The following is a 12,351-nucleotide window of genomic DNA, read 5'->3' on the forward strand; positions in this document are numbered from 1 at the left end:
TTTTTTTTTGGTACTAGGGATTGAACTCAGGACTTTGTGCTTAAAAGGCAGGCACGGCGCCACTGAGCTACATCCCTGGCCCCTTTAATGGCATTATCATGAACCAGGCATTGCATTAAGTATTAATCTCACCTATCCCTTACACATCAACCCACGAGATACCTAATGCATAGATGGGGAAGTGGGGTCACAGAGGTTAAGGGATGCAAGTCAGGATTTAAGGCCTGTTTGGTTTGATGCAGCCAGGCAGCCTCTTGACCTTTGCTAGCTCTGATGTTTAACTGCTACTCTGATATAGTGATGCTTACAGGCTAAACAGTACCTCCTAGTTTCCAAAAGCTACATGGTAGTTAAAAGAATACACTCTTGAGTTAGCTGTCTTCGTTCTAGTCTCTCTGCCTTTTACTGTGAGGCCTTGGGGAAGTCACCTCCTCTTCTGAGACTCTATTTCTCCCTCTCTACAAGGGGCAACAATGACAGCAGGTACACAGAGCTGTGGTGAGGACAGTGTAAGCTGATGTCCTTCATACCCTCGGCACACAGTGACTCCTCATTAAAGGTCCTTTCCTATAGGTGTCCCATCTGACCCGCTCTCCTTAGCGCTCTTGTGCTCTAGCAGCTGTGGGACACTTTTCCCTCTCTGGCAATGCAGTCTACATGGTACTCTCCTCTGCCTTGGGCTTTATGAGAGGGCAGAGAGGGATGACTGGAGAGGGCTAGGCTCTGGGGATTCCACCAGCCCCATCACAGAGCAGGTCTCCTCCTATCTGCTCAGAATTCTGGAATTCTGCAGAAGATATCATCACTTAAAAAGAGGAGTTTCCCATTTAATTTCTAGGAAATGTATAGACTAAATGAAAAAATGGGTGTGTATCAAATTTTAACCCTAAAATGCATATATTTTCCATTTTTTTTTCTTATGCTTTCATCTGACTATGATCCAAAGGTAATACTTTGGATGGGTAGATGTGGGACAGTGCTCCTGGTACAATTTCTTCCCTCTTCTCCTCTTGGTCTGCTTGCGGATCACAACCTCAGGTGATCTTGTTAAAAGTACCCATGTGGACTGGTTCTCGGTTTGATAAGCTCCCAGGAAAAGTCAAAGTGTTCAGAGGTAAGCTTTGAAGAAACACTATTCCAAACAGAGGAGGAGGAGGAGTGGGTGTGTCTCTCTAAAAGCCCTTTAAAATGCTGACATTTTTCAAGGAGTATCTTGAGGGACTCAGTATGTAAAAACATGCTGAAGCTGAGCCACTTGGTGAAGGTGGCCTTGTGGAGCACTGCTCAAATCCAAGCTTTGCATTTTTCCTCAGGGAGAGCCCACAGCGCCTCCTTGTGGAACTGGATCAATAGAACAATTCTTGCAGGGTTGAGGGACTTCCCTCCCTAGGAGCTGGTTCCCAGGATTCCTTGCTGCAACAGCCACCCCAGCCAGGTCCTTTTTTACTTCTGTGATCTGATACCCTATGAGGTCTTCATTCAGGATGTGACCTTTCTAGGAATGCTCCCCTTCACATTTAACCCCATCCATCCTTCCTTATTCCCATATCTCACCCCAGAGGAGTTCCTGGAACCTTCTCACCTCCAGCTGCCACGGGACATACATGTTCTGTACAACGAAATCCTTCCCTAGCTTGGTCTTCAGTTCTTTCAGGGATTCAAGACATAGCCTCACAAATATACTAAAATCAAACCATAAATTCTTGCGTTCAGAAACCCCCTTCTCCTTTCATCGTGCTCCTGACCCAGCGTTAGGCACGTGGTTAGGACTTCAGACACACTGGCTGAAAGCTCAATGAATGAGTGACACCACATGCCCTTCCCTCTTCACACCATCCCAAAACCAAAACAAGGATAAAGCTGATCATCTCTAGGACTGCATTTCAAGTTCCTCCTTGTTTTCATTATTTTGAAGAGTGTTTAGCAAATTTCATTTTCATGAGATCAAAACTTATTTTTTGTTTTGCATTTCTGTCAAGGCAGTTAATTAAAAAGCTTTAAATTCCCAAAGGCTGGGAATTTAGCTCACTGGTGCTCAGTCAGCACACGCTGCTCTAATACATCTTCACATTCTATACCTTACACCACCATTAAATAAACCTTTCACTCAAACGTTCTGCTTCATGTTCCTTTTTGTTCAGTATTCATTACCCACGACTTTTTGAATCACGCTGTAGTAACATGTATTTCACAAACGTTCTAGTTTTGCCTCTGTGATTTTCTCATTGATATGGTTTGCTAATAAATGATGCATTGCTCTTTGGGGTGTATCACCTCTTGTCCTTAATTTATGAACACAGGCTGGGTATTGTTAATCACATTCTAGTTTCTTTTATTGGTCTATTTTATGCCCCTTTGTGCTCTTTCTTCTACTCTTTTATTGCCCAAACTCCTTTGCTTTCTTCTACCTTTAAACACATTTGAAAGATAAACACATTCTATTTTCATTCAGTTAGTGACCCCTCTGCTCTTCTTTGGTTTTATAAAAGGTCTCGGGTGACTCTGTCAACAGTTTCTTAGCTGTGTACATCCCAGGTCCCTCCTGAGGAAGATGGGATCTGACTTTGGTTCTGGAGGTTCTGGAGAACTTGGGAAGGAAGACACTGTGCCTGCATGGATGACAGGAACTGCTTCAAATTCCTGGTCTCTGCAAGCTGGCTCAACATCCCTGAGGTGGGTCACCCACACTGCCTCTCCACTATCCTTGACTGGAGTTTTGAGCTTTAGTGTTGGCAGCTGAGTCCCTCCTCCTCAATTTCTGACACATCTCCCCATGACTACACAGTTACTAGAGCAAGAAGGTGAGACAGAGTTCTGCACTGGGCACCAGTCCTGAAACTCTCTGTCTGGGCTGTCTTGATGCCCTGATGCTCTGAGCCTGAGATGGGGCCCCCTGGATGCACCCGTTAACCCACGAAGAACGCAAGCATCACCTGGCAATCCTCACAGCAACTCTGCTGTTTTGAGGTTTATGAACCACATGGTCCTCTTGGAGGAACAGTAACCAGAGCTTGGGTCTCTGCTTTGGCCTACAGGGCTCAGTCACAGCCAGGCAGCACACCCGGCCTGCAGCCTCTTACCTCAAACTGGATCAGCACCGTCCCACTTTCGAGGCCCTTCTTTAGCAGTTCCATGGATCCCTCTAAAGTGTCCCCACCGTCAGGACACATGGGGAAAATGGCCTCTGGGAAAAGCTGGTTCAGTTCCTCTTCAGATTTGATCTCAGCAAACGAGTGGACAGCTGGAATGAACAGACAGCATCTGGCTTGCTACCGTGGCTGATCAGTCTCCCTCAAAAACTTTCCCTATGGCACCCGGTGCAGATGGTTTACAATGTCTTATTAAATGATTAGGTGCACAGTGATCACCTCACCAGAGATACCACTTTCAGGCGAATGATTCAGTACATGGTAATTATAGAAAGCACTATACTAATCTTTCTGGTTAGTTTTAAATGATGGTGTTGAGTTCACACAGGCTTTTTTTGACAAGGTAAGGAAAAAGGAAATGGAAAAGTTTTAAAGAAAGTGTGTCTTCTCTGCATGCTCTCTGACCCGGTTATTTTTCTACCCATCCCCAATACCCCTTCCTCCTTTTCATTTACTCCTTAAAATGGGCATTTCCCAGGCACCAGAAGAGGGACCAAGCTCTTGCCATGGCATCCTCATTCCTGAGAGCCCACACTCTTCATTCCAGGATATTTCTATGTGGGAGGCTCCCAAGTATCTCCAGTCCCAATGTCTCCTCTGTGTTTCAGCTATATTTTTAAAATCCAAATTATCTCCATGTCAAACTTAACAGGGGAAAACTTCCTGCACAATAATTCTATTTGTCTGTATCTTCTCTTTCTTTCTTCTCTCAAATTGGAAGCTTTGGGGTCATTTCTGAGTGGAAGAGGAAGTCACTCCCTCACTCAAAGGGTTTCAATAGGCCAGGTGTGGTGGTGCACAGCTGTAATCCCAACACTGAGGCAAAGCTGCAAGTTTGGAGCCCACATGGGCAACATAGGGAGACCCTACCAAATAGATAGATAGAGATAGAGAGATAGACAGAGAGAGAGAGAGAGAAAGAGAGAGAGAGAGAGATAGAGAAAGAGAGAGAGAGAGAGAGAGGGAGAGAGAGATTAGTTGAGGGTGTACCTCAGTGGTAGAGCACTCCTGGATTCAATCTCCAGTATCACACATACCCACAACCTTCAATGGTTCCCTGCTATCTTTAAGGTAACAGGAAAGGAGAAAAATCATGTTCAGGTTTTCCTATGCAGTTGAACTAAATCCTCACAATTCTGAATTTTTTACTGTTCTTTTTACTTCACAGATGAGGAAGTAGAATCTCAGAAAAGTCAAATCGTTTCTCCAAAGTAACTCAGCCTGGCAGGGCAGGACACGGCAATCTCTGGCAACAGGCAACAGTCCAAGGCCCTATGACTCTAAAGACCACATTCTTCTTACTGACCATAGTAGCTCATCTCTTCTTGTACTATGTGATTTCTGTCCTATGACTCCCCTGCCCCAAGTCAGCTTATCATTTTTCTTTTATCAATTCATATTTTTTACTTACATGCTTACATTAAAATAAACTTATTACAGCTTCTAGAAAACTGGTGGGCTTGCTGTTTAGCTCTAATTGCCTACCATGCCTTTCCTTGGCCCCAAAAGGACCAGCCCCTTTCTCGGGCCTTGTGGAGGCCTTTCCTGCTGCTCTGGACACCCGGCACATGACAGGACACACCTGTCATGCAACAGAGGCATGTCCTCATCTCCAACTCCTCTGACGCCTATCACTGTGGCCTTACTAGTCACACGGCAGTGGACAACTTCCTTCACCTCTCTGTGGCTTGGTTTCCACCTTTTCCCACTTGGGATGAGTATACTCAGCTCAGAGGAGTTGTGAGAGTTGAGGAGGATGATGATGTAGAGCCACTGGCATACAGCAAGGCCTTCCCAGACACTAGCCACTATCATGACTCAATACGTACTGTGCGCCAGCCCATGGCTGGGTTTGGTGGGATGAGGAGGTGGGAAGGGGATGGGAGGGACCCAGAGAGAACCCCTAAGTCCTCATGGAGGAGAAAGCATCAGGGTCTACATGGACCTGGCTGGGCAGGACTGGGAGTTCTTGTGGGAGCAGTGAACGAAGGGTGTGAGCTGCATGTGTATGCCAGGCCAGGGCTCTGCAGTCACATCCTTTATTTAGTCAGCATTTAAAGCTGTGCAGGGGGACCCAAGGGACAGGGTTATTTCTGTAAAACAAGCACAGTAACAGTAATAACACTCAACAGAGTTCTCCTTTCAAACACCTGCTGCAGTCAAGCTGCAGCCCAGGTTCTCTCCAGTGTACCATTCAGTCTTCACAAGAGCTGTGAGAAGGCCACGAGGCTGTCCTCATGTCACATGTGCGGAAACTGACATGCAGCCTGGGTATGCAACTTGCTCAAGGTCCTTCCCATCCACAGGCGGTATCACCGAGACAACCAAGCTCCGCCCTGCCATCCTGTCTCGAATAATATGTAACTGTATCCTCCAAGAAGGAACAGGGACAGCTGAGAGTATGGTTGAGCAGTGCCTGGCTGGCGGGAATCAGAGCGCTAGCCCTGTACAAGTACACTGTGGGGCTGCCTCTCTCTGCCCACAAGGGCCAGCCCCCGCCCCTCCACTTCAAGTTTCCCCAGCGAGGCGCCGGTCATTCTGCTTGTTATGTGAACATTCTTTTCAACTGTTGGCTGTAGACCCAACATTTTCAAAAGCAGGGCATGGGCTAGAGAAGATCCTGCTCTGTTAGGGCATCTGTGGGGGCTGTTACCTTTCCTCCTGATCACCAGGGCCAGCTCCCTCGAGTGGGACTCCCGGCTGGCTTTGATGAACATCACCACCTGGTCGTGGGTGTGTTCTGAGATGTCCCGGCCATTGATCAACACGATCTGATCCCCTTCATTCAGCTTAGGAATGCAGGTGTCAGCCTGGTGGAGGGAAGCGAGTTCTCCGTTACCATAACATCACCCTCAAGGGAAGATCGCTGAGCTTTCTGATGCTGGGCCCTGGAGACTGATCAAGTTCACCTTCCCTCTCCCAGGTATCGCTGTCATCATTTTTACACACTTTGCTACGTGGACGTGGTAGTGGGTTGTGGGATTGCAAAGATGTGCTGCTCAGAATGCAAGTTACGAAACATTTCAGAATAAGCCTAGAGACTGCCAAAGCTACTCCTTCACTACAGCCAACCTTTACTTACTATCAAAATGATGGCGATACCTTCATCTGTTGTTTTCGGGGTATACTGTTAGAAAATGATTTGCCAGCTACAAGTAAGTGTGTATCTGTCTTGCAGTAGAGAAAGGAAGCCTTTGTCAGCAGAAGCTGTCATGGAGCTGAGTGAGAAACAGTGTAAGAATGAAAGCTTCCTTAATCTCCCAAAATCACAACTAGTGACAAATTGTATACAATAAGCTTAAAGTCTACTTAAAAGTCTCCTAAGGCATAGCAGTTCTCTGATGCTCTACTGTTTTGAAAAAGCAGATGATACAAGGTAATTGGAAGGTGATAGCTGTGTTAATCTGTTTGACCACTGTAAATGTTTCACTATATATAAGTACCTCATGCTGTACCCCTTAAATACATACAAGAAGAAAAACTAGAAAGAAAAAGTACACCAGCTCTTTAGGAGGCCTTCGCAAAGGGATGGGGAAGGACTGGTGGCGAGATGGTAGGAAGGGGCCCAAGATTATGAATCTATTTCACACACACAGAGGAGCAAGCCCAGTGCCTCAGTTTGACTCCCTCAAGTAGTAGTTTTTAAGATGTAATGTGCACCCAAGGATCTTGTTTTAAATGCAGACACTGGGTCAGCAGCCCTTGTAAGGGCCTGAGGCTCTGCATGTCTAGTTAGGGCCTGTGTGACACAGGTGTTGCAGCCTCATGGACCACACTGAGCAGCAAGGTTCCAGAAAACACGTGCTCCATTTTTCCTCTCCGTCTACATGTATTTACACACATTCTTCGCTGCTGTAAAGAGGAAAAGGCAGAGAGAGGGAGACAGGGAGCGGGAGGGAGAGGAGAGGAGGGAAGAGAGAAGAGAGGAGAGAATAAATGGGATACAGAAATGGGAACTAGTAGGGTTATGGGAAAGCAAACAGGCAGCAACCTGGGACATGTTTACTCACAGGTGACTCTGGATTGATCCTTGAGACTACCAGAGGCATCTTCTGATCCACTCCTCCCTGTAATATTTTAAAGTGAAAAGACACTTGAGTAGTTCACAGCAAGGAAAGACAGGCAGATAACCAATGCATGTGAGTCTTCTGGCCCAGGGGAGGCCTCACACTTGGCCTGTGCCAACCACAGACTGGGCACCCCTTCCAGAACCACAGGACACACTGCTGACTCCTCCACACCTGCAGAGCAACCAGAAGAGCTCTGCTCACCCCCACCTGCCCGCCTGCCACCACCCCAGGTCCGTGAATTGAAGATGTACTCCGAGGGTGGGGGCTCCGTGTCACCAGTGCTGACCCTCTCAGGAGAAGGGCGCCAGAAGCTGCTGGGAAAGGGAGGCCTCAGGGGAGGCAGTGAGGCCTTGGGAAGGGTCACACACGTGTGAGCAGAGTGAGGGAGAGGTAGGCCAGCAAAGCCTGCCTGCTCCTACTTGGCAGGGGCTGGGAAGCTTTCTCTGTAGAGCCGGAGAGGAGAGATTTCAGGCTTTGTGGAAAAGAGGGTGCTGATGTAACATCGCCAAAGCTGTAAAGGGAGGGGGCACGTGAAGCACTGATAAGGGGCCAGTGTCGGTGTCTCTTAACAAGTGTCCTTGAGGGAGGTGTGTGGCTGCTATCAACTCTCTGAGCTTTAGTGTTCATGGGTTTAAAAACACGGTTGTCACTGCTTATTTTAAGAGCTCAATAAGATGGCATAAATCTAGTGCATGGCAAGTCAGGTAGAGAGCAAGTTCTTAGTACGAGGCAGTAGCTGTGGCCATATAAAAAACTCCCAGTTCTGAGGGCTGAACTGGTCTCCTCATGTAGTGGAGGTATGCAGTATGTTTCTAAAGAAAATTAAAATCTCACCATAAAAACTCCTTACAATACACAGAGCGTACCTTAAGATTAAATCCAAATTTTCCATCTTCATCCGGTGTGATCCGGATCAAGACTAAGTAGCTGTCACCATTATCATTCTGGAAAACATTGGAAAGTGGTCACAACGACATTATTTCCCTCTCCAGTGGTTGGTGATAGTTTCTCTGGTCACAATTCTTAGCTGCCTGCCCTGGCCGCTTCCACGTGGCGTGACCTGAGCCCACTCACCTTGTCGCAGTAGTACTGGCCGGTGTCCTCAGTGGAGCCCCCTTTGGTCACCCTGTGGTAGTCCTCCAAGAACTGCTGGTCGACTCCATCTGGTGAGCAGGAGCCTGGAGCATTTGAAGATGGAGACACAGAACTGGATGACTTCTGGGTCAGGCAGCTTTGTGCCGGGTTGTTCTCAGATAAACTCCTTCAGTGTGGGGAAGGAAGAGTTATTTTAATAACTGTTAATTAATTAATATGTTTCAGAACAAACACTGTCGACTGCTGGGGTTATTACTGACCCCTGGAGCCTTAGCAGATCTGCAAAGGTCAAATGTAGGGCTCTGGCACACTCAACCTGTCTGGCTTAAATATTAATCCATTTCAACATGGGAACTCAGTTCTCCACCCAGCTGCTTTGGAGCACTGATGAGGAAATGGGTCCAGCTACTTGGGTGGTTTAACTAGTTTAGAGGACTCTTGCTATGTCGCCCAGGCTGGCTTCCGGTAGCTGGGGCTACAGGTGGGCACCACCATGCCTGGCTCTGGTGATTTAAGTACTGAACCAGACTCTGACAGCAAGGTCATGTAAATGGATATGCTCCCATCTCTTCTGGAGCTTTACTTCCATCTCATTCCTGCTGATAGTGCCGTTCCACAGGACTCTGGGCTACCCACAGCACATGGACAACGCTCCTGAGACACCCTGGCTCTGACCTCACGGAGCCACGGGATCAACATCCCTATCATCACTGCACAGAGCAGACAGGATGCTCAGCTTCTCTGCGTCACCCCACTAGCCACTTTAGGGCCATGCGGATTGAGCAGGGGTCTTAAAAAACAATGAGTATGGGGTTCTCCCTACATTCTACAGATTCTGCTACATCCTAGTTCCATACAAAGTGAAGACAGGGAATAGAAACAAATTAGACAAGACAGAGGAGGCAACTGCTTCTACCTCTTATCCATGGATTTTTTTCATTAAAATGGTGCTTCTGTTTCAAGTTCAAATTAGCTTACCATGCCTGTCTGTGTGTGGTGAGTGGGGATGGAACCCAGGGCCTTGTGCATGCTAGGCAAATGCTTTACCACTGAGTTGTACCCCAGCCCCAGTTCTGCTGTTCATAAGAGCACCACCTAATGGTACAACGGGCAACTGCTAAAACTAAAAGGTCTGGAAAATGCTGTTTCCAGATCTAGCGTTGGATGTGAACCTTTTATAGGAAGAAGTTGCCTACTGGCAACTGTCCAATTTGAGGTGTGAAGCATACACACTTCAAATGTTTGGATGAGTCTAGAGGGTGGGTGACAGCTGTGGAAAGGTGGCTGGCAGGTAAACAAACACCAGAAAAGCCAGATGAATTAAGTTTATTTAATTATGAAGTATGTTTATCTAATGTTACGAATGTTTATAGAATGTTATGAATTATATTTATTTTATTTAATTTTTAAGCTGTGGATCTCAAAGTATTTTTCTGTGGGTATAGACTTTATTTTATGAGATTTAAAAGTTTTTCATAACTAAATGGTCTAAAACAGCTCACAGTACTAAATAATATTGGTATCACTATTACTACAACTACCGCTACTGCTGCTGCCGCTTCTGCTGTATTAGTACTAACAAAATATTCAAAGTCATCCTAGGTCTCAATCTTTTTTCTGAGTAGGTTTGAAGAGGTTACTTTTAGGCAGTAAAGTGTTTACACAAAGGGCTGATTTCTGGCCTGATCAGCTGTGTACAGAGGTTGCCCATAGGGCACAGAGACATTGAGTTCACTGTGTAAGAGGACAGACGGATGAGGGGAAGCACATGGCAGGACACAAATGACACATGGTGGCACCTGGACAGGAGTGGAGATGTCAAAATAACAGGCTCTTCCCTCACTGGCAGGACTTTAGGTGCCACTGAGGTGGGTCAAGTGGGCAAGGAGATAAAGGGAAGGGGACTGATTCGTGGATAGCGCTCCACGCAAGTGTCTGTGAGAAAAGGAAGGTGGGGTGAGGGACAGAAGATGACCTCATGGCAGGGATAGAGCTGATGACTGGGGGGAGGAGGAACAGAAGCAAGAATCTGTCCCTGACGCAGGAAGAAGGGGAGGTCAAGGACTGCCACCATCCTCTAGGAACCAGAACAACAGTAGGAGGTAGAGCATGCACCTGTCCCCAGGGAGAAAGCAGCAGAGATGGAATGTCCATCAGATGTTTCAGAACTGTAGTGGTGATAGGCATCAGAAACAAGCTACACATGAATTCATTTCTCTAGAGAGCAGCAACTTTAAAGAAGTAAAAAATGAGTTTGTCATGAAAGGAAGATGCTCTCCCAAGAAAGGGTGTGATGCTCAGTTTGAGAGCTGTCTGGGAGGCAGAAAGAAGGGTTCAAGGATGAGGGACAAGGATGGCAGAAGGTTGAGAGGAGTCAAGGATGGCTGATGCTTCTGGGAGTCATACTGAAACAATGGCCCCTTCACCAAGATACAAGGCAGTCATGAGATGGACATGAAGACAGGGTGTCAACTGGGCCAGGCTGGGTTCTGGGTGTTCATGAGACATCTGCCCACATGCAAGTGGGCAAGGCCAAGAGTTCATCAAGGTTCAGAGGAAATGAACACACACACAAACACACACCACAAATGAACCCTGCCCCTGAATGGTGCCCTCGGAGGAGACACCTGGATGGCACACAGACCCTGTCCTGCATTTGGGTCTGTGCCACCCTCTGCTGAGGAGCTGACGTGCACCTGGGGAATGGTGGCAAAGATGGGAATGGGCAAGATGGTCAAAGGAGCCAGGATTAACCTAAAGAACAGTAGCCAGGTCGATCATGTAGAATTGGAAGAGGTGCCACGTATGCTGTTTTGGGGCTCAAAACAGGAATCTATCTGCTGGCTTAGAGTCTAGGAGATGTCCAGCACAGTTCAGGAAGAATATTTGGTCTCAGCAGCCAGGGTGGATTGGTTCTAGGATCCTAGGCCCCTCTGCCATGTCTAAATCCAGGATGCTCAAGTCCTTATATAAAACAGCATAGTATTTGCAATAACCTACACACATCCTCCTGTATACTGTTGAGTTATCTCTAGATGACCTGTAATACCTAACACAATGTAAATGCTACATATATAGTTGTTATACTGTGTTCACCGTTCCCACACTGAAGATTTAACCCAGGGTCATCTCACTCAGTTACATCTCCAGCCCTTTTTTATTTTGAGACAGTCTCACTAAATTGTCCAGGCTGGGCCCAAACTTGTGATTCTCCTGCCTCATTATACTGTGCTGGTTAGGGAATGACAAGAAAAGATAGCTTGCACACGTTCAGTACTAATGCAGCAACCATCATGGGCCTGACTACATTTTGGATGTATGGATGGTTGAATCTGTGGATGGAGAGGGCTCAATATCCAATGACCAGAGGGTCCAACACAGCATGCTGCTGCACCTACACACTGCAGGGAGCTCTCCCTCCATGGTGGGAGTCTCAGGCCCTGGGGGCTTGGGTGACAAGGCCAAGGGAATTCCTTCACTGTCAATGTGGCTGAAGAAGGGCATCTCTAAGGTTCCTTCCAATGTACAGATGGCTTGAAATATAAGTGACAGCTGCCCCATATCCTGTGGAGGGAATCAGGCTCTAAGGAAGAGGCAAACAAATAGTAAAGAAGTTAAGGGTGACAGGCAACAATTCTCTGATTAGTGTCTCATGCTAGTGACCCCATCAAAACAATACTAATACTAAAATAAAAACTAAAAGTCTTTTGACTGTAACCCCAAATAGCCCTAAACTTTGTTTCTGCCAGTGTCTTCTACTCTGTAAGCCAATTTTTCTTCAAGCACTTCTCCCTTGTATCTGGTGGGAGATGGTGGCATTTTTTTGTAGTTGTTGCCCTGAAGAAAACTGACTTCTCTGCAGAATTTGGTTTTTCCCTGGAAGCAAGGCAAGGAACACTGAAAAGCTGATAGAGCAATGGGAATAACAAAAGTACACAGCCTACTTGGGCACAAAGCACACTGCCGAGGCTTCATAACTATAATCATAAACTTGCAGTGCTACTATAAATACAGAACAAACCAGAGTGACTCATCTG

General features: G+C 46.7%; 1 protein-coding gene across 7 annotated transcripts in view; it reads right to left on the reverse strand.

The window, feature by feature from the left end:
* Ptpn3 (protein tyrosine phosphatase non-receptor type 3) overlaps window positions 1–12,351 on the reverse strand; it is a 110,147-nt gene that overhangs the window by 23,121 nt on the left and 74,675 nt on the right. For all 7 annotated transcript variants that reach the window (XM_010639295.3, XM_010639293.3, XM_010639292.3 and 4 more), the window contains 5 exons: window positions 8,294–8,480; window positions 8,086–8,163; window positions 7,160–7,216; window positions 5,803–5,959; window positions 3,081–3,241 (listed from right to left, as the gene is read on the reverse strand). In XM_010639295.3, coding sequence (XP_010637597.1) covers window positions 3,081–3,241; window positions 5,803–5,959; window positions 7,160–7,216; window positions 8,086–8,163; window positions 8,294–8,480 — 640 coding nt within the window. The remainder of the gene's footprint in view (window positions 1–3,080; window positions 3,242–5,802; window positions 5,960–7,159; window positions 7,217–8,085; window positions 8,164–8,293; window positions 8,481–12,351) is intronic.

This window comes from Fukomys damarensis, unplaced genomic scaffold (assembly GCF_012274545.1).
Source record: "Fukomys damarensis isolate Sample0158 unplaced genomic scaffold, DMR_v1.0_HiC HiC_scaffold_36, whole genome shotgun sequence".
NCBI lineage: Eukaryota > Metazoa > Chordata > Mammalia > Rodentia > Bathyergidae > Fukomys > Fukomys damarensis.